This window comes from Anguilla rostrata, chromosome 16 (assembly GCF_018555375.3).
Source record: "Anguilla rostrata isolate EN2019 chromosome 16, ASM1855537v3, whole genome shotgun sequence".
In the NCBI taxonomy this organism is placed as follows: domain Eukaryota; kingdom Metazoa; phylum Chordata; class Actinopteri; order Anguilliformes; family Anguillidae; genus Anguilla; species Anguilla rostrata.
In genome coordinates, this window is record NC_057948.1 from 17775264 (window position 1) to 17801175 (window position 25912).

General features: G+C 43.3%; 1 protein-coding gene and 1 long non-coding RNA gene across 8 annotated transcripts in view; both read right to left on the minus strand.

Moving 5' to 3' along the window:
• LOC135242740 (neogenin-like) overlaps positions 1-4738 on the minus strand; it is a 161687-nt gene extending 156949 nt beyond the window's left edge. Inside the window, exon 1 of one of the 7 annotated variants that reach the window (XM_064313974.1) lies at positions 3992-4733. In XM_064313974.1, coding sequence (XP_064170044.1) covers positions 3992-4079 — 88 coding nt within the window. In that variant the 5' untranslated portion in view covers positions 4080-4733. Of the gene's footprint in view, positions 1-3991 lie in introns of all 7 variants that reach the window. The other 6 variants (XM_064313969.1, XM_064313972.1, XM_064313971.1 and 3 more) reach the window with 6 other exon arrangements.
• Positions 4739-7651: 2913 nt separating this feature from the next.
• Positions 7652-25912, minus strand: part of LOC135242320 (uncharacterized) — a 54965-nt gene continuing 36704 nt past the window's right edge. The window contains exons 4-6 of the long non-coding RNA XR_010326306.1: positions 16612-18417; positions 8944-9092; positions 7652-8292 (exon numbers count right to left, since the gene is read on the minus strand). This is a non-coding gene — a long non-coding RNA (uncharacterized LOC135242320). The remainder of the gene's footprint in view (positions 8293-8943; positions 9093-16611; positions 18418-25912) is intronic.

A 25912-nucleotide genomic window follows, 5' to 3' on the forward strand; every position in this document is an offset into this window, starting at 1 on the left:
TGAAATTAATCGTATTCACTGAAATTCCCCACCTTTCACATTTCGGGACTGGAAATCATTACCTGCACACGCATGGCTTCAGGATAGCATGAATATTTCTTAACAGGGTTATACCACAGCAAGCAAATGAACTGCTCGTCTAAGACATGCAATTATCCCAGTGACTGGACAGTGTAATTTGAGGACATATTCATTCTGTGAACTGGTATGAACGAATCAGGAAACAACCTGATCTAGAAACAACAGCGAAGAAATAATGCAACCGCAATTGTTTCCCCTAAAGAAACACGCCATCCAATCCATTACAAAACTACTCCTGTTGGCTGTTTTCTCATTTGTGGAGAGCCCCTTATTAGACTGAATTAATGAACTGATTTGTCTGATAATTAATGCCATGTCATTTTAATAAATGACAACTGATATGTTGAATACCTAATATAATAACTGATTAATGATCCGTCTAATTTGTATAATTTACCATTTAGCCTCGCTTATAGTCAATGTTACTCAACACATTCATAATCTAGAGTAAATATTTAAAAATCAAAAATGAACGGTTCAGTCATGTATACTAGCCTGTGTACAATCTCATCAGTGGAATATAGACATGATATTGAGGGCTGATGTTTGTACACAAATTATTTATGATGCAACTGGTTATACAGTAGCAACAATTTCTAGCCTCAGCCTAATGGCTTCTCTCTGCCCCCAACCCAGAAAACTCATTGTGCTAAATGTTTATTACACTTTCCCTTCAACAAAATTCATTTTTAAAATGCCTGGAATTTTTTTTTTTTTTAATTTAACATATCAAACATGACCTCTTATCCAGGTTTAATCTGCCACCAGTAGACAAATGTCAGACTGTTAATACTCTCCTGGTTCCACAGTAAGACCTGGAATAAAGTGATTTTCCTGAGCAAACCACCGGCGCTTCAGAGGGTGGAAAGGGACCGATCTCTGAAAACACTACCCTTTGTATCTGCCACGGGTTGCTTCCGACAAACAGCACGTACACAGCTTGATTATCAAAGAAAAAAATCACAATATAGCCTAACTGCCTGTTCTCAAATAAACCCCTTGTAAAATAGCGAGTCTCTTTCTCTTTATTGGCCATAGAACGTGGCCTTTAAGAGGTCGACAGAAAATTCCAATCAAAACAAAGGACTCTGAGGGTAGAGGAAGAATAGAATAAACATGAGATTCATACACAATGCTAGAGACTCATACAAAGGAAGAAGCACAAATACATAAACTACTTAAAATAAACATGAGCGTCTCAACAGTACTCTTCAGTAAGGAATACACTGTTTCAGCAAAAACAGAGCTTTAAAAAAAAGATTGTGTCTAGGTTCAAATTTGAACATTTCAGTACCTCGGGAAAAAAATATGTTTAGAATAAACAGACATTCTCCAAAGGGGGACCCCACAATTAGTAACCTGAAACGGTATCTCCACATGTAGGTCTCATTTCATCTCTCTGGAATTCTTCAAAACTCCCAGAGGTACTCCCTGCTTCCCTTAATCTCCAGGTTTTATGACTTTCCAGACCACTGCCCTGCCCCCCATTCCTCCCTATGCAGCCATCTCCCGCAAAGCCTGCCCTTTTTTTAAGCCACTGCCGAACCCTTTTCATTCTGGAGAGAGGCTTTCATCAGCTTCCTCACGCAAGGAAGCCTACACCTCCCCGCTCCCCTGCAAGCGCCTGTTCACACTCATTTTCTCAGCTGAGCAAGTTCGTCTGAAACCATTTTCACATTGCACTAGCCAACGTCCATACAAGCTCAAGCTTTTCATCAAAACAGGCAAAGGTTTCAAGCAGAACAGCTTGCGTGCCTTAAATCAGCAGACAAATATTCAGGGAAACAGCATGAAAGATCTCTTGTATTTCTGTACACTGTTTTTAGGACTTCTGATGTGCATGATGGTGTTATTCTGTCATTAACATGCATATATAAACAATGGCAAACAGAGCTAAAGGTTAAAGTTTACATTTGATTCTATTTTTTCATGCAAATGCATAAATATTTGACCACAGTATTCCAAAGGAGGAATCCCGTTTGTTTGGAGCTCCATATTTATACCGACATGCTATGTAATTTGTTCATGCAACAAGTAATTCCTCCAAGAATTCCAACCATTAAACTAAATAAATGGCAAGAGGTGGCATAATTCTTGAAGGCCTAAAGCGATTACCTTTGTCTACCAAATCAATGGACCTTCCCAAAGCCACAAATGCTCTCCTCTATCCGTTCACTGTCTGCATTTGGGTGTCTGTTTTCACGACTGACATTTAAACCACAGATAGTTGATTATTATGCCTATCTTCATTTAGAACGAATCATGATCTCTTAGTCGTTTTTTCACTAGTTTATATCGTTGTTAACCACTAACCGTTAACATAATCGCAAACCAAACAGCATAAATAAATTAATAATTGAATAGGCTTATTAAAGTGAACCAGCACTAAACCGCTTTAAACGTAGTAATTTCGTGGTCCAAGGGGGAAACGTGTTTTTTAAATCTTTTGATTGAAAACAATGGGGGTGTCTTGTTTACCCTCATTTCACACAATGTATTCAGATATGACTTCCTTATCTGGGTGATTGATACCACTCCTGTAAACCCATAAAATAGGGGGGAAAGTACTCCATATCAGCCATTTAAATAGCCTACACCACGCACGCCGCATAATTTTCTGCACCTTTAGGGGTACCGAAAAAGCAGCCATTTGCTGATCTTTTGTACAAATACGTATAAATAACGGTCTAGCCTATTCATATGTATTTTTAATTCAGGGACTTAGATTGTGGCTAAACCCTACGTAATACTGAGAAGCAGTAAGTGATATGGCGGGGATTAGTCTCACATGATGCTTAGAAACAATACACAAAAATACGAATTAAGTTCATGGTTGGATAAACAAGTTAAGCATGTTTCGATATGCATCACATTCAGATATGATCTAGCGAGCTACTCTGTGCAGCTGGAAACAATTAACGTTAATAATAGCCTAAATAATAAGACCTATCTAGCCTACCAGTGTTCGCTAACAATGACGGATCTCACAGGCTTGTGAAAAATCAGATGCACCAATACGAAACTAAATTAAAGGTCCAGTTCCGACAAATACTCACAGGTAGCAGCATGCAACAATACTAAGAGAAATCTAGCTCTTAATGTTCGCCCGCCTTTGCACGAATGGTTACAATCATAGCTTAGAGGACATTTCAGAGCAACAATAAAATGCCATTCGGCGTCATTTAATCCGTAAAATAGTCAAATAAAGCGACATTGTCATCTTTGCTTTGATTAAATATACTCAGTTTAGCCTCTTCCAAATAAAATCTCAGGAAACGTTTAGGCTAGCCAAGGCTCTCCTGAAGTTTCCCTTATTCACCTTCACAGCACCGAACCTGGGGATTTATTGTTGGGCAACTATATTTTCATTTTTCCGAGATGGGATCTGTTCATAATACTACTATCGAAATATAAGTGATGACATCAAAAGCTTTGTACCCATTGTTTTTTAACGGATACCTGCTTGATACATCGACAACATACATACAAAGCAGCTGAACTAAAGCTAGCATGCTAGTTAACTGCAAGCGCTGCGGCTGTTCATGTTGCGCTGTTTGAAAAGAAATGTGAGTAACTATTTAGGTGCACGCAAGTGATAAGCAGGCTGGTAAATCTGTTAGTTTATTATTCAATGACAGCATGGCGCGTTGCTCTTTTGCCAAACGTGGTGTTATTAAAAATAAGCCAACCAACGCTAGCTACAAGCGATAAAATCTAATTGATTATTAGCTAACGTTAGCTCCTGCATTCCTTTACTACTGACACCAATCCACACGCGTTGGTTGGTTGTCCCTTTTCGAACCAGAATAAGCTAGCATGTTAGCTAGCTAGTTAAACTAAAAAGTATGTTAAATTATAAATTTGTGTTTAAGGACACCGAACAATGCAAAACGGGAAAATCACAACTTACCTTTGTCGGCATGTCTAGCCACTGCAGGCGTGTAAAGAAAGGTGAGACAGGAGAGAGAGAGGAGCAATCGTGCTCCCCGCTCCGCCATCACTTTTCAGAAAATAAATGTTTGTGCAAAAACCTTTTAAAAATCCGTGTTTTTAATCCTCCTCCGTCCCTTTCGTTCCACCCTTTTGGTGAGTGAAGCAGTTCAATGATAAATGACTCCAACAGCGTTCAAAACCATCCGGGACCAGTGAGGTTCGAAACTGGCCAGGTGAAACATGTAGCTAGCTAGCTAATTCAATAGCCAGCAAAAGTAGGAGAACGCTGAGAACGAGGAGTCTGATTGTTTTCTGGAACTTAGTTTTAGCTAGAAGGGTTTGAAGGAAGGTTGAAGTCAATCCATAGCCGCGGGCAAGCCACATTCGAAAATAACAGCATCGATTATAGAAAAATAAGGGTATGTTAATTAAACAAAGAAACAATCCAAAAAAATAATGCAACTGGGAATCCGGGGCCGAAGACAGGCGAGAAGACTTGTTAAAATCCAACCCACCACAGGACGCAGCCTCTGCCACAGCCTGCACACGAAACAAGAGAGTAGTGTGGAGGGGCTGGAATTCGGTGCAGGTCCCCGGAAAACAGGGGCTGGACTAGCGGAGAATCTGGGATTCCGGATTCAGTGGTGGGCGAGTCAAAAACTATGGTGTGGTAAATCCAATGAACAGTTGTTGCTCAAGAGCGCTGAATATTTTTTTTGGGCTAGCGTCATTTTCTTCACTTGGCTATTATGCTCCAGGGAATCAAGACACTTTAACGCAGTTGAGCTGACTTCCTCTCAAAAGCTTAATAATTTGTTTTATTTTATTTTATAAACGTCCTGAAATCTCTATCATGGTCAAATGTCCATGTCCAAAACCCATGATCTTATATTTCAGAATGACGTGTTCATTCGAATCGTTTGCCCTGTCGGACCGTGTAGGCGACAACATCCTTCAAGTCAATTTGTTTTGATTCGATTCAAAGTAAAGTTATTGCCATCGATCTTGTAGGAAGCAAGCATCTCACCCTGAATAATCGAAACCTTTGTTTGGGGGATTTCAATTCATTAGGACCTCCTGTACGCCTGTTTATCTCTCACTTGTTCAAGCGACCTGTGACTGACAGATCACCCAGCCACAGCGTAGCCGATATTTTTCTCATCAGCTGGGAGTTACAGGGCCCATCAACAAAGATGAAACGTTAGTACTGCAATCCAGGCTCATCGAAACCTTAAATATTTGCACAATGTAGCCTATTCTGTTTGCAGTCATGGAAACAATCGTATCAAACACGAAGGCGGCTGGTGACACACACAAAAAACGCTTGCAAACCTTTTAAAATGAAGGCTTAATGGAAATAAGCTATTAGCTTTATTGCTTCTATCCTTGATAGTTTTTTTTTAATAATGTGTATGAGAAGCTTCAGATGCATTTTTTTTTCTTTTAAAAAATTATCAAATAAAATCAATCAATCAAGGCTTACGCCCCCAGTTGTCACAAATACTCCAAATATTCGTGTTTGAAAGATAACACATCTGCTCGGATAACACACTGCCCTGTCATGTTACTTCCCCAAACAGAGTTCCATAGCTAAAACTAGGGAAACAACAAAGAGACTGTTACCACGCAATTCTCGTTGTTTAACTTTACAGGATATTTTCGTTTAACGTTTTTGTTCAATTACGTTTCATTTACTATAGCCTAACATATGTCAAATAAACCAAAATCCGATTATTTTAATATGCTAGCGGAGAATTGTTTAGTCTGTGGACCCTAGTTCGGGAAATTTAGCCTACCTACAATCGTTTCTTCTTACCATTCCATAGATAAATTGCATCGGGCTTACTTCATTTGGGACTGAATCGACATGGTGCCTCAAGTCCATCCACACAAACTACACTGTTCAGCCAGAAATGTATTCTTTTTTTTCAGCGCTTACACCAGAATTTTCTTAGCCTTCAAACGCACTTCGAACATGCAAGGGCATTCATTTTACAACTTCCTGGGTTAATTAATGTTCATGTCTTACATTAAGGCAGCCAAAATTAAACCGACAGCATTTCCTTTGACTGTACAACGGCTAGGGCAAATATTATCTTGAGTGTGTGCATGGTATTTCAACTACAACAGTGCCACTGTCACAAGCATGTATTGTCCATAGGGAAGAGCGCCACTCGCTGGTTTCTGTGCTTAAAAACATGGAAATTACAATCTCTGTGTTGTCCCATTATGTAGGATACTACTGACAATTTCGGCTCTTGAATGTAATTCATACCTTTAATTAATTATCTCAATTACATTTTAATGTGCTAGTACTTGCAGTTCTTTGCCCACTTCCCCTTACCCTGACTAAGAAAATGAACCATCTTTCTGTCCAACATACAGTACAGTTCCTGCAAATCCTGCGTGCTGATCAAATCATGCAAAATGGTAATACGTTTCATTCGGCTCAAAATTAGATCCTGAACTCTCGCTGTTACTTGAAATTTGTGTTTCCTCATTCATTACAAATATACAGGGTTTGCAAAAAAAATAAAAAATATTATTTTGTTAAATCAAACTTAAAAATCAGGCAAGGTCCCTGTACATGTTCACTATTTTCATTAAACCCACAGCTCTGGCTTTCTCGTGGCATTCATTCATTTCTGAGATAGGCCACTGCATGGTACTGCTGCAGTTGTGGGTACTGGGTATCTGGTGCCAAAGAGAGATGGAATTAAGTGAAGGGTGTTCCCCGGGGCTGCCTGTCAGGACCTGCTCTAGCGGTAGAGGCACTGATTAGAAGCATCGCTGGGAGGAGAGTGCAGCCAGCCTGTTTTGTTTATCTGAGAGGCTTACATGGATGGGAGGTAGGATCGCACTGGAACACAACCCACTGACTCAACAGGGCAGCGTGCGAGCAGAGCTGCACTGCACAATGGGTGGACCTCCCTGCTGACTGCTTGGACCTAAACAAACAACTGACAGACCACCTTTTGGCTGAGGATCAGCTATAATCTGCCAACGATAAAGACAAGAGTCTGTTCTGATAAGAAGATTCTCCCCTTGCGAATTAAGCTAATGTGGCGTCTCTTGGTTTTGTACAGGGTAGGATTACAGGTTGTAGACAAGATAGCACAACCACACACTGAAGACTTGGAACAAACACGCACTAACCAAATTATGGAGGCTGGTTGATTGACATGTGCTTCAAACGGCTCCAGAAGAAACTCAAGTGTACTTAAGACCAACCGCACATTTCCTAATCTGCAATCCTTCCGATCATGCTTTGTCTTTTGAATTGGACCTTCTTCCGGTTCTGTAAACTAAAGCTTTCAACAGGTCAGATTTCAGTCATTTAAAATGTAAAGCATGAGGCAAACAAAGAATTGGGTTTTTACGCAGGCATATTTTGTTTATTGCTACGTTTCTTTAGTTTGTGAATACCAGCCCTACTTTTATATTTTGAGTCCATAACCTTGGAAATGCCTTCTTGGATTAGAAGAAAGTTGATGCATTAATCTTTGGTATTTAAGATTATGATGTAATTTTTCAAAATTGTAGTAATTAAAAATATTTAAAGACAAGGCCCACATTGGATAGATGATAAAATTAAGTGAAGGAATCCAAATGAATATGGTCCAGAGCAGTATTGCTGAAAACATTTTATTTTAAAGAATTGGGCATGGCTTAAATTAAATTAAATTAAATATACAGCTTGAATACATTATTGTTTATGTAGAATACACTGAGATTCACATAAAGCTCTGCTGTTCGACCTCAAATAGAAAATGCATTTCTCTGCTGATATGTACATTTGTTGTCCATTCTCCTGTAAGCAATCCGATGAGCAAAGAATTTCAAATGCAGAGCTAAGGCCCATTCTTCAGAACCCAGTACACAGGGGAATTAAAACACACTCACTGTTACTAATATGCATACATAATGCACACATAAAAAGTACCGCCAGCTTTTAAGAGTTGTGCATGTACACATATGACCAATGGAGCAAAACAGGTATCAACTAACATACATTCAATTCCCTAAAATGTGAACACAACAGAATTGCATTTTTCGAGAGGCCCCATAAACAGACATTCCCAAATCATTATCTCCAGAACTACTCTTTCAGACAATGCTTCAAAAGCAGCCTTCTTCAGGGCTTAGTGGCATTTCCCCTGGAATGAATCAGTCTTCTGTTATAGAGGAGAAGGTAAGTATCATGAAGGCTTGCTCATGCAGGGGACAAGCCTCTGAAGTACTGTAACTCTTTGCTGCAGGCAAAACTTGCAAGGAGCCCTGCAAAACATCAGACCATCACATTTTATGTATTCCTTAACAGGGTAATGGCAGGTAGACTTGGTTCACTCACACAATAATATGCTACTTAGGTAATGGCTGTTTTCTACTTGTGACAGGTTGAACTAATTAATGCAGCATTATTTCATTAATTTCCCTGGCAACAAAGGAACAGCAAGTTTAGCTAATACAGTGCTTAAGGGGGAGAGAGAGAGTCGATTACGGCACCTTTTGAAGTAATGACTAACAAATTCAAGTGTTTCCTCCTTTACATAAACAATTAGGTGAAGTAAAATTGGTGATTTGTGAATGCAGCAAACTGTGGGGGAAAAAAACAGACTTGTATTTATTTGTAAGACAATCATAAGGACACATGTTGCTATTTAGCTGCTTGAAGGTTTTTTTTGTCTAAATTCAGAAATGAACCCTTCATTGAGATTTTGTTGGATTCCTTGACTTCTAATTGGATCTCAATGGAGCCATCCTCGACTAAGCGTCCCATTATGTAAATGTACAATATTGAGTAATTGGTTTTCCAGTTTTAAATCAGTATGAACCTTCACACGACATGTAGAAAAACGCAGTCAAGTAGAGCACTCATCAATCATATGACCGCAAAGTATTTCAAAGAGGAAGAATAATTAGTCTCACCTTCCTCAGTGTCTCAGCAGGCTCCAGTGAATGCCATCTCTTTGGCAGTCTGAGCACTCCTCCATCTTTTGAGTGCAGGGACAATAGGGACAGTGAGAGGGGGAGAAAAGTCTTCATAATGCAGGCTATTAGCATTGTTATTTTCTTCCCTGTGAAGAAGAAAAGGTAAATTATTCAAGTGGCAGAAAGGCTGTAAATGGAAAGGTCAGGGAGGGAGTGGCGGCGGCGGCGAGGCTGAAGAGAAAGCGGCTCGCTGCGCGCACCGCTGCCACAGTCTGATGATGCGGCTTCGCTTCGCCCATAACCTCACAGGAGAGTGCGCTTCCCAGTTCTGGGAACACTCCACATTGCTCAGCGTGTGGAGAGCGGGGAGCAGGCAGTTGCTGGGTAGAAGCAGGAGGGAACTGAGGAGTGCAGAGGCCAGCATGCACCATTCAATGTTTCCGCTTGATTGGCTGGCCGAGAAACCGTCCAGGTTGGTTATACTAGCTCTAGAGGCATAATGAAGTTTGTGCACTGGTGGCATATTGATTTCCAGTGTAATTTTAAGCATGTCTCAGTTAATTGACTCCCCAGTCTAAATTAGCCATGCTGCCCTTACACCTCAAGAATACGATTTACCATATGCATGTACAAAATCATTTTCAGACTCCCCTTCATACATCTATACATGCACGCACACAAGACACACAGTAGTAATCGTCATCATCATTCATAATTAAATCAGAATTTGTTTCATTCTGATTTTTTTCTGATCAACACAAAAACATCATCCACATAAAGATGCTCTATTTTTGTATGTGTACTTATTTTCCGACAGTAAACACCCTGATGAATGGCATATAGCTTTGAAAAAAAAACTAGACGTAAAATACAGAAGAGCAGAGAAAATGCACGGATTCAGTGTATTTGCGCTGCTCAAGGTTTCTCTGCTATTCAAAGGGGCAGTGAGGAGCCGCTGCTCTGGGGCTGTTCAGATCCTGAAAACGGAGAAATCCACAGAGGTGTCTGTGCTGGAGCAAAGCGCCGCAGAGGCGTCCCAGCAGCCCCACGCTCTGCCTGGAGGAGGCTTTGATGAGGTTCAGGGAGTCCACTAGAGGGGCGTGCGCACATTAAAGCATTGTGCTGAAAACAGTGGGCGGGACTTACTCCCGGTCGTAAAACGGTTTCAGAGTCCATAAATGCACAGGGCGTCCCCTCCACGCGTGGGAAGGGCTCGCTGCTCTTCTCTTTCAAATGGCAAATGTCACATATTGTATTTGAAATAGCAGCCTCATTTAAAAACATGTATTGGGTTTCACTGTTTTCAATCAAGCTGCCCAGTGGTGCTTCCTGGTTCAAGCAATGACAAAATGCACTGGAAGCACGGTTGAGACGCAGTCAGGAAGGACAGCAGCACCCCCTTACCTGTCAGGCCTCATGTAAATCAATCTGCTGGAGACACTGGGGGTTTCTGTTCATTGGTGTATCTCAGAATTTCAGTTTCATTCAGTGCTGACCTGTTATATCTACCCACACAGTCCTTTCACAGAATCTGTGCAAGAAGATTAAGACTTACATCCTAGAAAAGAAGGATGCATGTTTCACATTCATTTAAGGTTGCCTTTCATTTTTGGATTGTAGCCAAAGACAAATGTATTTTCTTTTTCACAATACAAATGCTGTGAAACTAAGGACTTGATAAAGCAACTACATAACCACTGCCTTCTATTTGCATCCTTGTAAGGGAGTTTGAACAGAATCCTGCGTGACTGGTCATTGGTAGTGCATGAGTACTTCACACCTCTGATTGGTCAAAGGATTTACAGAAATCCTTCAGGATTCTGTTTGTAGAATCTTGGCTAAAGAAGTCCTGCAATACTTTGTTCAGTACTGACCACCATACTACATTGACCAATCCTGTCTTGACAAACCTGAAGTTGGGAGTAGCTGGCTTGGGGAACTACTGGCCATAAATCCAAGCTAAGGTTTGGTCTGTGGTACCAAATTTACCTGTTGCAACCTGACCACCACTGACAAAGAACCACCAGGGCATACATTGTTTATAGTCTATGATCAATAAGTTCTTTTCTTTATAACTTCATACAGCAAAATAAAATGCAAGCAGTTTGCACTTGATTACTTGACTTCATACAAAATTTAATTGCATGTTAATTTAGTGCTTGTAAAAAAGTTTTTTTTTTAAAGCAAGAGAAACAGCACAGAATCGCATGTGTGCTCGTGCCTTTGCCATGGGACTGTAAATAAGTCAATAATTCGGTTCCACAGATAAGGGATAAATGGCTCTTTTTCGGTCCTGTTTACAGCACTCCATTACATCCCCCTTGCCACTCTGCCCCCACCACTCACTTCATCTCCAGACACAAATAATTCATCGCTCCTTGTGTTGCAGTAAACTCAGACATGGTTGCTTTGTTCTGACTCGGTCAATCACTGTCATGTGAGAGGCGTTTAATCAGCCCAGGAAAGGGGATTCATTACTCTTAGCACCAGGGCAGCGATAAGCTTTTCACCTGTCTTTCCCACAGAGGCTCTCAGGTCTACAGTACAGAGTGGAACTGACATGCCTGCCCATGGAAGCCACTGAAGACTGAGCTTAGCGCCCCCAAGTGTCCACAGGGCAAATGACAATAACACTTTAGGCTGACTGTAGATATGGTATTATGTTTTGACAAAAGGCACAACAGAGGCGATAAATAAAAAGAAATGTTACAGAAAAGCAATCCATCTCCTATGGACATTTACCAACCATGTTATGCTATGTTATGTTACCACCCTCTGTGGTAAAAGGGATTAGCCTGCCTTGGTAATGTCCGTATTTCTCTGGTGCAAGGGACATAAATGTACTTTCCAGCTACGGGAAGGTATAAAAGTATTACTGACCCATTTTTTGATGCATGAGACCTGTCACACCAAATGCATTCCTGGGATTACTGCTTACTCTGCAAAAGCAAACACATTACAGGGGGCTGCTGTAGTCCACCAGGGCACTTTAGCTGCTGCTGCTGCTGCTGCTGCAGTGCACTTTACAAACCAAGCTTGTTGATTTCCATTTGGATTTATTAGCTGTCCTTCCATCTCAGATGAAGAGATTTCATTCCTTGGGAAAAATAAATTGTCACTATTACATCACAGTAAAATGGAAGCCATTATAGAAATGTTGCAGTGGGTATGCGCGTGGGCCGATGACACATAGGAGCGGAACCTTAAGCCAGAACATTTCAGATTCATATGTAAGCCAGGTTACTATTGCAGCACCCCTGAATAACAGACTGAGCCTCCATCACTCCAGCGGCTATCCAGGTGTATTAGTGGGCTATGTCAAATGTTTGAGCTGTATCTCCCTGGATGAGGGGGATCTACAAAACAAATAAACAATGTAAATAAGACAAGCAGCTACACACAAAGGAATCTGAATTGGCTATCAGAGAAACAGAGAAAGAGGTGGAGGGACAGAGAGAGAGAGAGAGAGAGAGAGAGACAGATGGAGGAAACTGAGAGAGAGACTGTCAGTACCTGGATAGCTAGGGTGATGACAAGGCTTTGTCTGTCTCAAAGACTAGCCATCCCTGGTGAGAGAACACCCCAATGAGCCATGGGGATCACTTGAGACTGGCAGCCGTACAGACTCCCACAGAGAAGTGCCAAGGCCCCAGCGGAAACCTCTCTACCTCTGCACAGGAAACCGCCACAGTCTCATCTCTCATTGAGGACAAAAAGTCCCTCTCTCTGTAAGCAACAAAAAACAACAACAACAACAACAAGAGCTTGTCTTAACTTTCCAGTGATACCCAGAGGACAAGGCTGAAATATGATAAATTCCACTGTAAAAAGCGAACAGCGGGATATGACTTGAGTCTTCCAGCACCTCTCATCTCACTGTTGCCCAAAGAATTAATCCCCCATGCCAGCCAAACTTTGGGGGATTATGGGGATTACGTCCTCCTAAGAAAACATTGGCAGAATTAATGCGATCTCAGTAAGCAACAAACCCTATTATGGGCGGAAAGATTATGTCACCGTATGTCAGATCAACCTAAGTTTTGCCTGATGGCTATAATCCCACAGGCTGCCACTCTAGCAGTATTGCACCCACATAGGTTTTCACCAGTCTCATCTATGGGGAACACAAAACACACATGAAAGATTAAGGGACGTAAAGGCAGGACAGAGCTGAAAGCAAAGAAATCAAATAAAGCACATTCTAAAGCCAGAGGCATAAATACATGGCGATCCTCTCATTTGCATGGACAAAAGAAACTCAGCACTTCTCAATTTCCTTTTTTCATATTTTTGATGGGTCCTAATCTGGGTGACTGACAACATTTTTTTTTCCCCCGAAGGCTTTTGGAGGGCTGCCCACATGTTTTTGGGGAAGGAGGTTGTGAAGCTAATTGGTAAACCAGAATGCAATCAGACCCGTAATTCTTCCAGATGTAAATTAGTCAGCTGTTCTCCTGTGATGTGTAACGGTTCTGTAACAGGGAGCTGTCACTCAGATGCCTCTGGGGGGATGTCTTTCAGTAGGCATTACACAGTACATTCACAAGGTTCCCTCCGCACAAGAAAAAAATTCACTGATACGGCCCTGCCTGGTTCATGTACACTTTTTTCACTCCTTTCCCAGTTCTGAAAGCCCGAATCACAATGGTAAGCATGTCTTATCTTTGCATTGTCCACCACCATTTTGGAATAGTGCAGACCAGCATACGTGCTCTCTGAAGAACATGCAGACAGCCAGCGCTTCTGCACTCCACCAGCAGAGCATGGGGACCACACTGCATGCACACATTGAACACAAATACTACAGGAGCCTGATTAACCAGAGGATAACCTTGGTGAATCCCTCCCTACCTAAGCAATGCTATTGCCAACAGTGCACCACGCCACAAGACACCCAGCCACAGTTAGCACTGGCAGAGCTTGATTCCAGGTTGCGGGGCATATCATGACACCAAGGATCAGTGCATTAGCTGGACATGCAAGCCAACTCTGCCCAGCTTTTACTTGATGCTGAGAGAGGAGCTTATGTTGCTCTGGGCTTGTTCTTCAGTCTACCACTAGTTTTCTTCAGACGTTCTCTTTATAATGCAAAACTGTGCCTGTGTATGTCTGTACTCTTTGTATTGTATACATGGCCCGCTAGTGCACAAAGCCCCACTACAGCCTAACAAGGCACCAGAGAGAGCATCAAAAAGGAGCTTTGAAATCAGATATGCACAATGCACACACAGACATGCATGCACACATAAGCATACATATGTAAACACTAATGCAGTTGATGACACTTTACAATAAGGTCACATGAATCAGCATGAACTAATGTAGTTGTTAACACGAATTAATAATGTACAAATACGTTAGTTAAGCATGAAATTTAGTTAGTAGTTAACAAATACATTAACTAATGTATTAGTTACGTGATTATTTATACATTAGCAAAACATAGGATAAACCCATAATTAGTTGAATGTTAACAAACACGTTAACTGTTTTTTTTTTAATACCAATATGAATTGGCATTAACTAATGTAGTTGCACAAATAAATGATGTACAAATACATTAACAAAGCTGGACAGATGAACTTTCACTAGTAGTTAACAGCTTCATTAGTTCATGCCAATTCATGTGACCTTATTTTAAAGTGGTACCCATAAGTTTTTATTTCTAGTGCTGACCTGACAATAAATAACAGTTCTAATAGCATGAGGAAAACATAAGACTAGAGTAGAGACAATCATAGGCAGAGGTTACGTCTCAGTGTCAATAATGAAAAAGTGAATATGCAACATACAGGGAGAGGCATTTACAGGTATCGTTTAAAAAAAGAGGGACACAACAATAAAAGCTGGCAACAAGAAAAAGATATTCATGTTCTGTTGAACTGAATTCTGGTCTTCAGTAGCAGCTATAGCCGAATAGTCAGCATTCAAGCAGGTTCTTGTTCAGATATAACAATACCAGAAAAAGGTTCAGTTATACTGTACACGCACACAGAAAAATACACACACACACACACACACACATACAGACACACACAAAATGGAGATATGGTGGAACAATATGGAAAAATGTCACACATAGAAAATACTCCTACAGTAACAAGTTTCTGCTTGGCCAGCACTACTGACAGTGGGAAAAACTCCTTCCTGGAAACGTGCTTGGTTTCACAGTTCAATGGCTCACAGTGTATATGCACATGGCGGAGACCACCAACTTGCACTCTCCCCCATGCGGGTGTCAGTGTGTGATTTGGACCACAGCCCCAGTCTCCCACTGGTCTGAAGCGGGCCTCCCACGGGGAAGATTTGGACATCCCCCCCGGGGTGTGCCGGTACCTGCACGGTGGACAGCTGCCACGCCCCTGGCTATCATGTGGAGGACAGCCCGAAAGCAAGGGGCTCTACAGAATGGAGAGGAGGGAGTCCCTGTTTCAGCAGGAATCTGGGTGAATCTACACTCCGTGGTACATATGCTTGCATGAGCATATTTTCACACTTGGCTCACCTCACTTTACACACATAAGCAATTTGCTGTGCTCTCTGCTCTTCCCCCAGCAATTATCATTTTTAATCAGCATTACTGTTTTGTTCTTCAGAACCACTCAAGTGAAACCACTCATTGGCTTGTAGCCCATTTGTTTAAGCTCATCTTTTGAAGCATTGAATGAAAATCGAAGTCACCTTTGAGGGCAAAATGACATGCCATAAATCGTAATGTCAACAAGCACACTGCTATGCCACACACACACATGACACGCACACACACCAGCACACATGACACAAGCACAAGCACCAGCGGCACAATGTCACCACACACACACACACACGCACACGCACACACACACACATACACATGTACACACACACGCACATGCGCACACACACACGCACACACGCACACCACACACACACCCCAGGGGTGGCCGCGGAACACGCTGTGTTTGTGTGTGCCTGGGCTCTCTGCTCCTTCACTGGGGTGTTTAAGCTTGTGTGGTCAGCGCAGCCACACACACACACCTCACACATCTCCTCTCTGACAGAGGGCATGAAGCAGGGGCACACAATCAAAGAGACAGAGTATAAGCACCTCTTTGAACAGACCTGGTCAGCACACACATGCTGCATTGACAGACAGGAAAAGACTGTTCTCAGAGACTGCCCAGCTAAATAAATAACACTGTATTTTACTAACATTTTAGACTGGAAAGTTGTGGAAATGTTATATCCTTGCGATTTTGTTGAGTCGGAAACATGTCCTTAAAACATTTTCCGACAGGAAAGCAACATAAATGATATCCTTGCCTGTTTAAAATGGAGCTGGAATGTTGTGGTCAAATGATGGTTAAAAAAATGTAAAAGACGATATATATATATTACACAAAAATTATGCTGCGATTATACAGCCTAACCAAATCATAGCCATTCATACTCTTAAAGCAACACTGTAAAACGTTACTGTGACACTTTCTGTGCTAGCTGGCTGGTTGGTGGGATGGTGGGAGAGCCCAAAGAAACTTAGCTGCTGTTATTGTTCCTCTACCTGCTTACAGGAGATGACAGGTATTGCCATGGCCATTGGTCTTAACGCCCCAGTGTTAGAATTAAGGGTACATCTAGCGGAGGGTCTTCCGAAAACCAGCCCCGGCTCCTCTCACGTGTCCTCACCTCTCAGGCCCAACATGGGTGCACCTGGGGCCCAGCAACCTCGCTCAAGAGAGGCAAGCAGGCATCCTGAGACTTCCACTGGACAAGCAAGCCAACACTGTTTCAGGCTGAAAGACAGGGAAAAGATGAAGGACATTCCACACTACACAAAGACCTTAACTAATGTGACTTTAACCACAATTACGCACTCTCTCTTTCAAAAATGCTATTAACACATTGTACTCAATAACTATACAGGTTTTGTTATTTTAAATTAATTCAGGAGTTCACGGTTAGTAGTACATTTATAAACAGACATACAGCCTTACATACGTAATTAATAACATGGAAATTTGGAGCTGGTTATTGTATATTCTGTGACAGCTCTGTGAACATTTGTCTGCGTGGTTTCACAGCAATGTGCCTGCACAGCTACAACACTGAACACTGTAAAGGGGAACAGAGAGCAGGCTAAATAAACAGGGTTTTGCAATCTTCAGCAGCAGCACAAGTATTCAAGGAATGTAGGGGAGTGATGAAAGTTTGGCGGAGTGGAGTGCAAGGGTCCAGCGCTCCGCAGACATGTCAGTGACTCCGTTCTAATGCAAAGTTTGAGGAAAAAAATAAACATCTCCACCACGATCGTCAGAAGAAAGAGCCCCACAGTGCATTTACTCCAACCGCTCAGCCCGAGCCTCAAGAATGGAGCGTTCAATCTCCCCGTCTGAAAAAAAATACAGCCAGAATCCTTAATCTCCATCTCCTCACAAAACAGGAACAATCCCCTCACCCCAGCAATTCAAATACGTTTCCTTTTTTGGCTGTGCAATTTTCGAGGAAAAAAGAGACGTTAAAAAAGGAAGAAAAAAAAAACATAGCAGAGGAACGGATAATTTGTCAGCAGGAAATTTCAAAAGAGTGGGTGAAGAGGATAATGCTGTCTTAAGAGCCTGTGCAGCCGGCTCCCTCGCGCTCCGCTTCATGAAAGGCCGTCTCTCTCACTTCCCAGCAGGAGGGACGCGGGTCGGAGAAAGAGGCTACTCATGCACACCGACTGGCGAAACCCCTCAATGCTCTGGTGTGGCTGCTTTGAATTAACCACCAGAAATATCTGAGACACGACTCAGCTCTGAATACTCAATCAGGGGAATGTGTTTTAGTGATTAAGCCAAGCTATACTGCTGTTTGGAAACAGATGGGTTTCACACATGCGTGTGGTTTAAATTTCCTGACCTCAAATACTTCAGAAGGTTGAACGATTTATTCATTGACTATCAGGCACAATGACAAAAGGTTAAGGCGCTCTCCAATGAACACCAAGTAATATAAACTAACCCAGATTATTCAGAATGTTGTTCCAGCACAGGAAACTGACCCTGGCTCTTTTGCCTGTACGTCTCTATTCCTGGCTGCTTGTCTTGTTTGTCGGTCTGTCTGTCTGCCTGCATCAGTCACTGAGCAGGTGCAGTAACAAGGCATTGCCACTAGAGGTCAAGGCTGAATCAAAGGGGTGAGGGTCGGGAGTTTCTTATTGCACTTGTTATAACCCCGTGCCGAATTAATGGTAACCCGAAAGTAATAGCACAAAATATTAATACTGTGGCATGAGCACACTTAAGGGGCTTTGAGAATAATACACAAAGCTCTCTAACCCAAATAGCCGAGTGACATATGACCAGAGCTTCACGTCCTCTACCCCCCAGTCCCCCAGTCCCCCAGTCCCGCGGTTAAAGTCCTTTCCTGTTAGAGGAGCCAGACTGCTGTTGTTGGGGTCATAATGGGAGCTCTTCATCAAACCCGGCCCTTGCTTTTCTCTTGGGATGGAAGCTGCGGGAAGAAAATGAGAAAAAAAGGATACCTTTATCACACATCAAAGCGGTACACTCCCTGAATCTCTCAAACCCATTACGGGCACACACTCACTTTAGGCCGACTAGAAAGGCTTCATTTTGCAAAAAAAGATTTGATTTCAGTGGCTTAACCCAGCTCTGGATCATTCCCAGTTTTTAACCCGCAATCCAAGGCACTATGGGGAGGCTGAAGGGATGCGGGGGGGGAGGGTGGGGGGTGGGGGGGTCGTTCCTGGCCCCCGGGCAGAAATATTCTGGTTTGTCTATGATAGATGATTACACATTTCCAGCAGAAAGCGGGCCACTGGGTCTTACAGTGGGAGATGAGCTGCAGACTGCCAGTGAGGCTGAATGTGCCATATTGCTGAGATGGAAGATGAGGAAGAGCAAAAACAAAAGCGCCCTGGCAGGGAAGCCAAATACCGCGATCTGTTCCGCTAGAACAGACTGAGACAATTAAAGAGAGAAATTACACCCCCCCATTCCCCCTCCCCCTTCTCAGCTTTTGCCTGCCACGCCAGTGCCATGCACGCAGCGAGCGGAAGGACACGCTATTGTTCCCGTCGCTCATTAAAGGCTCCTCCCGTCCCCCGCGCTCCACCAGCCACCCAGCGGTCACAGCGGAGTGTGCCTTTCATCTATAGCTGGGGCGTGCCCGCGGAAACGCTCGCCCATCCGCCCAACGTGCCCGTCGCTCCCCAGTCCTCACGGGTGATTTGCATGAGGGATGTGCCTCGTAAAGGCAACTAATAGACAGAAATATTCTGTTAGCCAAACGGCAGGCAAACATACCAGCCCCTTCTAATTCGTATGCACTAACCCCAGCAAGCAGCGTAAACACTGAGGCCTTCTCCATAAGGGTCTCCTAAAGGGTCAGATTGACTAATACATGGGGGCATATTGTACACTGGCTCTTGCAGTAGCAGCCCAAGCAACAGGCAATGGCCTTGGAACAGGCGCTCCGACAAGCGCACCACATTCACCATTACAGTTCTGTCGTCTGTCCTATAGAGCTTCGGTGGACTATGAGCGCATTTCAAGAGTGAAAGCCATCACACGGGCACCCTGCGAGCGAAGACTCACAGACGCTTGGTCAGAGGGGCACTGGAAAGAAGGCTAACCGATACAAAAGCTCGCTTCATGGTCCCACAAGTCCCTCGTGAGGCAGAAAAATGACGCATTAAAATTGACCCTTCATTAAAATTCATCACGCAAACAGACAGCCGAGACCGGTCGTCTGTTTCTTGCTTGTAATTAGGACTGCAGACACGAGAAGACTATTTGTTTATCCCGCCATTATATCTCATTATTTCTTGGTTAAAAAAAAAGAAAAAAAAACTCTGGAGAATATTTTTTGTTTTTTTGGCTTCCAGACTGAAAGGTCATTTGCAGCTCTGATGGACGGCTGGCTGTGGCCCTTTATTCCTGCCGCAATGATGCTCCATTACCCTCCCCAAAAAATCAATTGCGCCCACACACAGCCGTGTCCCACTCATCTGACGTCTGACGTCTTCATCGGGAGTGCAAGGGCGTCAAGCGCAATCAAAATATTTGTAAAAATTATGGATAAATCTTACATGGACTGAAAAGGACAAAACCTGCAGAAGAGAAAGCATGTTTCTGACAGAAGAAGAAGAGGAAGAGTGCTGAAAAATGACGCTGTGATGAGAGTGGTGTTCTTAGGGATTCTCTTGTGTTGTAGCAATGCCCCCGCCACAGAATTCACACAAGCCGGCTCAGATCCTAGATCACCACCTGGAGCCATATTTACAGGTGAACACAAATCCCTGTCCAAAAAAAAAATAAATAAAACATTATTTGTGACCGGTACACAAATCCCTCTGAGCACGCTGCCAAGAAAAGAGGCGAAGGTCGCAGTGACATTCGTGTCCTCCGGGCATCGGCCGGAGTCCCGCTCTTCTGCGCGTCCCACTGAGAGACGCCCGATTGGATTAAAGAAAAGGGGGAAGGTGGGGTGTCCGGCAACAACACAGAGCTGCCCCCTCTCCGCTCTCCACTCGGCAAACCACCTCCCTGCCCCCTCTCCGCTCTCCCCTCTGCAAACCACCTCCCTGCCCTCTCCGCTCCCCCCTCTGCAAACCACTCCCCGTGTGAAGCACAGGAAAATGGAGGCCTGTCCTGGTTTCATTAACTGCCCCCATCTCCTGCCACACCTCAGAGAGCGCGCTCCACGCATCATTCACCCCGTCCAATGTGTCGCAGACTGCCGTCCCCTCCGCTGGGCCCTGGAGATTACACTGTGATTCAGCGCCAATAAAAGCACCGCAGACGGGATTCGCTCTGGAGACACAGCCCTGCTAAGCGTCCTGCTCAGGTTAGCGCTGTAAAAGAGGGGTAAACCAACAGGCTGCAGGAACCCCCCCACTGCAGTCCATGGCCCAAAACTGACTGTGTGAAAGACAAGCAGCCAACAGAAAAAACAAGAAAGAGTGGAGGTAGAATTGCTGACACAGCCTTAACTGATCCTTCGGGTTCACAAATGGAGACTGGGATCTGACAGTGGTGTTACCGATTTGAGGAAAATTGACGTTGGTTTGACTTCAGATCTCCAGAACAGGAGCGAACCTTGAGGTCAGGTCGTAATTTTAAAACCCCAATGAGCTGTCCTGACTGTGGTCACTGAGCCAGGCCAGGCTGAACAGAGCTGGGCTCCGGACCACCTGCGCCGGACTCAGGGCTGCTGAAGCCCTGCAGCTGCCTGAGGAAATGGGGTCAGAGGTTAAATAGTGCATTTGCAGATGGCCCCTCGGTGTCTTCTGGGGCTCTTCCTGCTTGGCTTAATTATAATGTAAATCACTGCGGGGGTCAATCCATGCAGCCCACAGCCACAGGGCTCCAGGCTCCAGCGTGTATCCCTGACAGAGCACTCGACAACAACTGCACAAGCAGCCCGGTCTGCTAATGGCCGCAGGACAGGAAGTGATTATCGAACTGCGAGGGCGGAGCGATCGCTCTCTGAACATGACATCGGATTCACTAAAAGGGCCGACCGGTCTGTTTTCCCTCAACCCCCAATGATCAATCAACATGTAAATGAAAGGAGAGCTTCAAATTAATTATCCGTTTCCTGGAAGAGTCAATAAGTTAATAAATATTTGAAAGTGAACCTCGGGGTAAATCTCTTGCTGAATGCACTCTGCACATGGAGGGGGTGGCTGGGTCATTGTGCGGGACGGTGGCAGAGGGGTCAGTGGGGATACTGTCCTTAGCCTTGAGCAGAAAATTTCAATGGGTTTCATTGGCAACAGAAATGCAGGGAAAATATTTTTCCTTCATTCATCGCTCGAAGCAAAGGATGACGCACCCGCTATAATGGGCCTCACAGGAGAGCTGAATAAATGCACAGCAGTATCACCCAAGGAACCTTGTAAGCACAAAGCATGAAAAAAACATGCACAATTTGCATGGCCAGCCAATGGACGAATGAATGCGGTTAAAGGGAGCTAAAGGGAGCACTGAGCTGCCTGTAATAGGGCACCTGAAGATCACCTGACTTTTTCTGCAGGAAAACAGGAAGACATAATGGAGAGATCCTCTCTGAATGCAGGCTGCATCTACCTTGTGAAAAACAAACGCAACAGTGCATGCTGAACCTGCACTGAAAACTGAAACCAATTTGCTTCTGATAAGCCGTTGAACGCTCAGCCGAAGAATGTCAGGCGCACAAAATGTGTCTGATCATCTCAGCCAGGCAATTCACCTCACCCCACAGAAAGAGATGAGCATTATTATTGGTGCTTTTATATTCATTTATTTGTTAAGAAGTGCATTAATAAAAGACAAAGCACACTGCTGCATTCTTAATACTCACCATTTCAACCCACCCCCAGAAAGATGAAAAGTGTAAATGATAATTCAGTGCAACACTATATGACCAAATCAATTCAATTCAAATTAAATCAGATCCCTGTCATTTGCAAAGCCTGAATTGTCCCTGGACAGGATAAGACAAGAATGCCACAACTTCTCCTGATATAAAATGCTTAGATATCCTGTTGCTTGGGGAACAGCCAAGAAAGTGCGTTTATGCCACTGAAAAGAAGGCAAGCTACTGATACTACAGACGGGACAATATATTATACATTGTTTTTTCCACTACAAAAACTGCTGGATAAAAGGAAAATATTGTCAATGTGTATATAACCCTCTGTACTGAATGACATGCATGGCAGTATTGTACATTTTCACCCAGGTCAACTGGAATCCAATCAGGAACACCTATTGTTTAGGTTTTGCTCTTATTACCATCTGAAGCTGTGGGTCCACAGGGCGGGGATAGAATGGCATACTCTAGACGGAAGGTATGCGGACGTGTATCTCCAGGGCTTATGTTAATCTCTTTCCTCCCACTGGTACCTCCTCTCTGCATTGCATTGCACTCAGGTGAACTTTAAGAAGTGCGCTGCAAGCAAAAGAATCAGAATATTAAATCCTTCCACTAAAAAATATCATGCGTGTGACATGCAGAGCCTGCGTTTTAGCCTTCTGGTAATACTTTTTTTAAATTTTTTTTTTAAAGATTGTTGAGTGGCAGCGGTATCGGCAAGCCCAGTGTGAAGTCACACGTCTGAGAAAGGCGCGTTTATCGCGGCTCGTCTTCCTCGCCGTTGCTAGTTAACGGCATAGCGCCTCGGAAACTGTTCCCACAACGCCTCCATTGACGGGTCATTATGGTGCGGGCTGCTGCCGAGGCGCTCCCATCTGCCAATCAGAAAGCGGCGTCGGGCATCCCTCCAGCTCCGCGAGCGGAGCATCATGGGCAGGGTGCCGGCAGTTGTGGAGAAAGTCAGCGGCACCAGTGAATACCAATAAGAGGAGCGCTGCACTGCGCATAATTATCACATTGGGGCTGCAAAACGAAAACGTCTGTGGTGACACTTCAAAGTGCGATTAAAAAATGAGTATTTTTTTGCAGTTACTGCATGCTAGTTTGTGAAAATCATGTTCCATTGCCCTTGGAGACAGAAACGTGTCAGTCCTGAGGGTGACACCACAGTGTCAGAGACGCACTAATGCAGGCATGTCGAAATCTCTGATGTATCCAGACAACAACTCGTCTGGTTCCCTGGATTTCATAAAAAGCCATCTTGAGTCTGCTGAGGAACGGGCAAGGCGGTAGGAAAGTGTTGTCTCATTGTGGAAAGTTCTTTTTTTTCTCCCTTTCTCGTTGCTGCAGCTCAGCCTTCGGTTGGGATCCTCGCATTTGATGTTCGGTTGGCTGCTAATGGGCGAATGCAGCACATACAGGGGGCTTCTTGATGAGAAGCGACAGAACAAAGGAAGGTGAAGCGCTTTCGGCAACACCTACAATAAGGACCAGCTGAGACAAAACAAAAAAGACTCAAAGAGACTTCAAAGTCATTCTTCACAAGATCTATTTGGAGCATTTCTCCAACAAACCTGTTTTATGATATTTCTTTACATCAGCCATGTTGCATTTTTCTTTTTTTACATTTTACAATTGCACTGGATTCCCACTCAAAGCAATCAAGCGCAGTTGCTTACATAAACACAATGCACTGCACAATCCTTTAACACAAGATATCCCACTGGATTCAATAATCGTCACAACAATAGCCTCACGCTTGTTATCCATTAGCACCATAGATCTGTGAGAGGCTTCCAATTAGTGCTGAAAGAAAACAGCAGCACTACAGACAGACCAAATCCTTATTAAGGTTTCACTTTGCTTATTGTTCATTTATACAGTATGCATACTTTCAATTATTAAAATGTTGTTGACTTAAAACTGCACATCCCCAAGGGAAGTAACTATAAATATTCAGTTTGTATTTTAATGGAAACCATAAAGAAGCTGTTCAAACACCACCCCAGGGTTACGGTTAGAAGTGTGAGAATACTCTCATGCGTGTAATAAAAGGGTGTTAATTAATGCCATGATGTCACATGGAAAATACTGTGAGTACAGTGTTTGGGATTAATACTCCTCTGTTTAAAGTGACAGTTGGACAGTTGCATTCATAGAGTAGCAGGGGATCAAGTTGAGAACACTTAAAAAAATGTCAGTTTAAAATTACAGTTCCTGAGCACTCAAAAAGGTGCTGTTGGGCCTTATTCCAGGAAAATACAATTATTATAACATACAAAGAAGGTGCCTAGATCATGGAAGTGAATATAAAACTGTCCAATAGACTTAAGGAAAACAGCTATTTATTAAACCAAGGGAAAAGCAAGAGACTGACACGTTTTGGAAACAAGCTCCTTCATTAGTTCTTTACGACTATTTGATGATTATAATAATTAGAATTGTTAAAGAGTTTGTTACACTATTGGTGGACATAAAAGAAAATCCCTTGATTTTAGCAGCCATTCTGAAGCACCTTTTCAAGACTGGGTAGAGCTGGGTTATTGTGGAAACTCAAAACTACTGGTAGGTAGGTGATAGGCTACTGTGAATGCCGTGTGTGTGTTATTATGGAAAAACCAAATAAATAAAATATATACAATATAGACTGTAAAAACTATGTATATTTACAAGCTATTTACCATTAGATTTCATGTTACTTCACGTGAATTTCACCTTTTTTTTAAAAAGTCAGGTGATTTTAAAATTACAGATACTGGCAGTTATTTAAATTTGGTGACAATTTCTACAAGGCAACACCAATAAAAATCTATACACAGCAACATTGTTCTAATTCCAGTCATTAATATTGCTGTAGTAGCAAGTCATCTGACTAATTGTATGTGGAGTGGTGGCACGTGTCAATGTGCAGCCAATGAGGACAAGAGTCTGCCTGGCATATGGGACTCCTCTGGTGCAGCTACAATCTCTCCCAGTGAACAGATGTACTGGCAGTTCACTGGAAGGGACAACGTAAGTAATCTATTGGGCCACCAGCTTGCAGAGCCCATCACCAGCTTGCAGGGCTCCTCCACGCTGCGCCAGCAAGACGCTTCTGCTGCCGGCTAGGCGCATGGGTTTGTCAACCACTACACCATGAGACAGAAGAGAAATAACTCCTCACAGAAAGGCAACAGAGTGCATCCACTCCACACAGTGAAGCAACAGATACGGCCCCCATTGCCCCCCCCACCCCTCTGCAGCAGAGAGGGAGGGGTCAGGAGACAAATTGAGGATGCAGCCAATGAAATAGCGATGAGGTAGGGACAGGGCCAATGGATATGGAAATGGAGGATGGAGGGGTAGAAGGTGGGTCAAAAAAGACATATAGGACAGAGGGGGGACCAAGGGGATATAAATTGGGAATGATGGAGCACACAAAGAGAGGAGGGGTCCTGACTGTCACCATTCTCGAACATTTTTAGTTGAGAAAAAAAAAACTTACACTTCCACTTTGTTTGAGCTTCTATTACTTTCAGTAATGTTTAGAGTAATTCTGATTCTCTTGGAGAACAAACTCCCAAGGGCTACCTTTCAGAAGAGACCATGATTATGCCTGTAGTCCAAAGGGTTCAAGAACATTAAC